The sequence below is a fragment of the Corvus brachyrhynchos genome, unplaced genomic scaffold, assembly GCF_000691975.1.
Source record: "Corvus brachyrhynchos isolate BGI_N302 unplaced genomic scaffold, ASM69197v1 scaffold106, whole genome shotgun sequence".
NCBI lineage: Eukaryota > Metazoa > Chordata > Aves > Passeriformes > Corvidae > Corvus > Corvus brachyrhynchos.
In genome coordinates this window covers 2,956,217-2,957,959 of record NW_008238834.1, presented here as the reverse complement: position 1 = coordinate 2,957,959, position 1,743 = coordinate 2,956,217, and the positions used below count along the sequence as shown (strand labels likewise).

Here is a 1,743-nt window from a genome sequence, read left to right as displayed (position 1 = left end):
CTGCCGAAGTATTTGAGCAGTTTAAGAATGCACACAAAACAAATACCCATTTTCCTTCAACATGACAAGAATTATTCTTAATGAAGGCTTACTTTCATGATGAGTAAAATACAAATCTTACCTATCAGTTAAAAAGGCACAAATAAGGTTTTTTGCCTCTTTAGAAATGTCACTGTCATCAGGGAAAGTAAGGGAGTTCTTATGGTTCATAATCTTACTGTACGTTCCAACCAAAGAATCTGCATAAAAAGGTGTATCGCCTGAAAAAGCAGAACCACAAACATTAAAAAGCAGATCAAAATTATTGTAGACTTGATTTGCAATATTTGAATTACATATACAACAATATGTGCAATCAAGCGAACAAGAGGCAAGGACAAACGTTTGAGAACTCTACCAGAAGTTTTCTAAAATATATTCTGTAAATACCAGGATCTGTAAACCACAGCTTATGCCAGAAGAGTAATAATGTTAAAAACAAGAGTGATTTTAACATGGGATCCTACTTAAGTAGTGTAGTGCAGTCTATTTTGATGATCCCACTACTCACCTACAAGCATCTCATACAAGAAGACTCCAACTGACCACCAGTCACATTCCCGCCCATAGTAACCATCCCCTCCCTGGGACTTCAGTACTTCAGGAGAGATGTAGTCAGGTGTTCCCACAGCCGTGTCACATCGTACCATTCCTTCCTACAAAGGAGAAGAAATCAGCCAGGCCCAAATTGCCAGTAAGTTCCATGAGTTTATGCAGCCTAAGCAACATCAACAGATCCACATCAAATTTTGTCAACAAACATTCTTTTTTAAATGGATTTTTTGTATTTTTGAAGTCTAAGCTGCTAAAGCCAGAACAAAGCACTAGATCTGTCAAACACAATGGAAGTTACTTTAAAAACTTCAGTTAGTATGCAAGAAGTAATCAGAATTGCATCTAGGCCCCGCACACACCACACAGCCACTCATGCCTGTATAAATAGAAATGTGTCATTTGCTGACAGGATGTACTGTAAACAGTGAAAGTTCCTCTGTTAGCATAAACGGGTCAACATTAGGGATTTTGATAACAGGAACAGCTGAACTGCAAGTTTTTGGCCTCTGGCCCAAGATACAGAATGCTAGGAAGACTAAAGGTAGATAAGGCTTTGAAAACCTAAGAAGGGAGACTTCAAAGCAGGTAAGAGGTGAGAAGAATGTTTGATGTTCCTCACACCCCTGAGAAAGGGCTGGCAGAACTGAGATCAGTCACACTGGAGCTGTCATCCAGAATGCTAAAGCCTCAACCACACACCCTTTTCCAGTGCCACTCCGGCACTTCTGAAGTAATCCTATGCCATTCCTAGAAATTGATCAGTAGAAAAATTTGCATAAAAATATATAACTAAGCAAATAAAATAAATGCCAATCTAGCGTTGCATATGCAGCAAATCCTAAATTAAGCTCCTACACTGAGCAGCTTTTCTTCTATAGAGTAAATTTTCTCTTTCAAAAGACGAGAGGAACCAAGATGAGGCTCAAGACTACTAGGATTTGTACGCAATAACCTGCACTTGGTTTTCATCGGTGCCTTTTATTCAGCACCTAAGTACAGTAATTTACTCAAATCCAATGGAATATGGTGAGAACATACTGTACATATTACACCAACTCCACTAAGTACCATGTATTTCAGACTTCCACCATATGTGTTCCTCAAATATATGCACAGGCTGGCACAAACCAGTAAGTTTTGTGTAGGGAC

General features: G+C 38.8%; 1 protein-coding gene across 1 annotated transcript in view; it reads right to left on the bottom strand.

The window, feature by feature from the left end:
• Nucleotides 1–1,743, bottom strand: part of ROCK1 (Rho associated coiled-coil containing protein kinase 1) — a 78,530-nt gene that overhangs the window by 34,833 nt on the left and 41,954 nt on the right. The window contains exons 7-8 of the mRNA XM_017738254.1: nt 551–695; nt 122–260 (exon numbers count right to left, since the gene is read on the bottom strand). Of these exons, the coding sequence (XP_017593743.1) occupies nt 122–260; nt 551–695 (284 nt within the window). The remainder of the gene's footprint in view (nt 1–121; nt 261–550; nt 696–1,743) is intronic.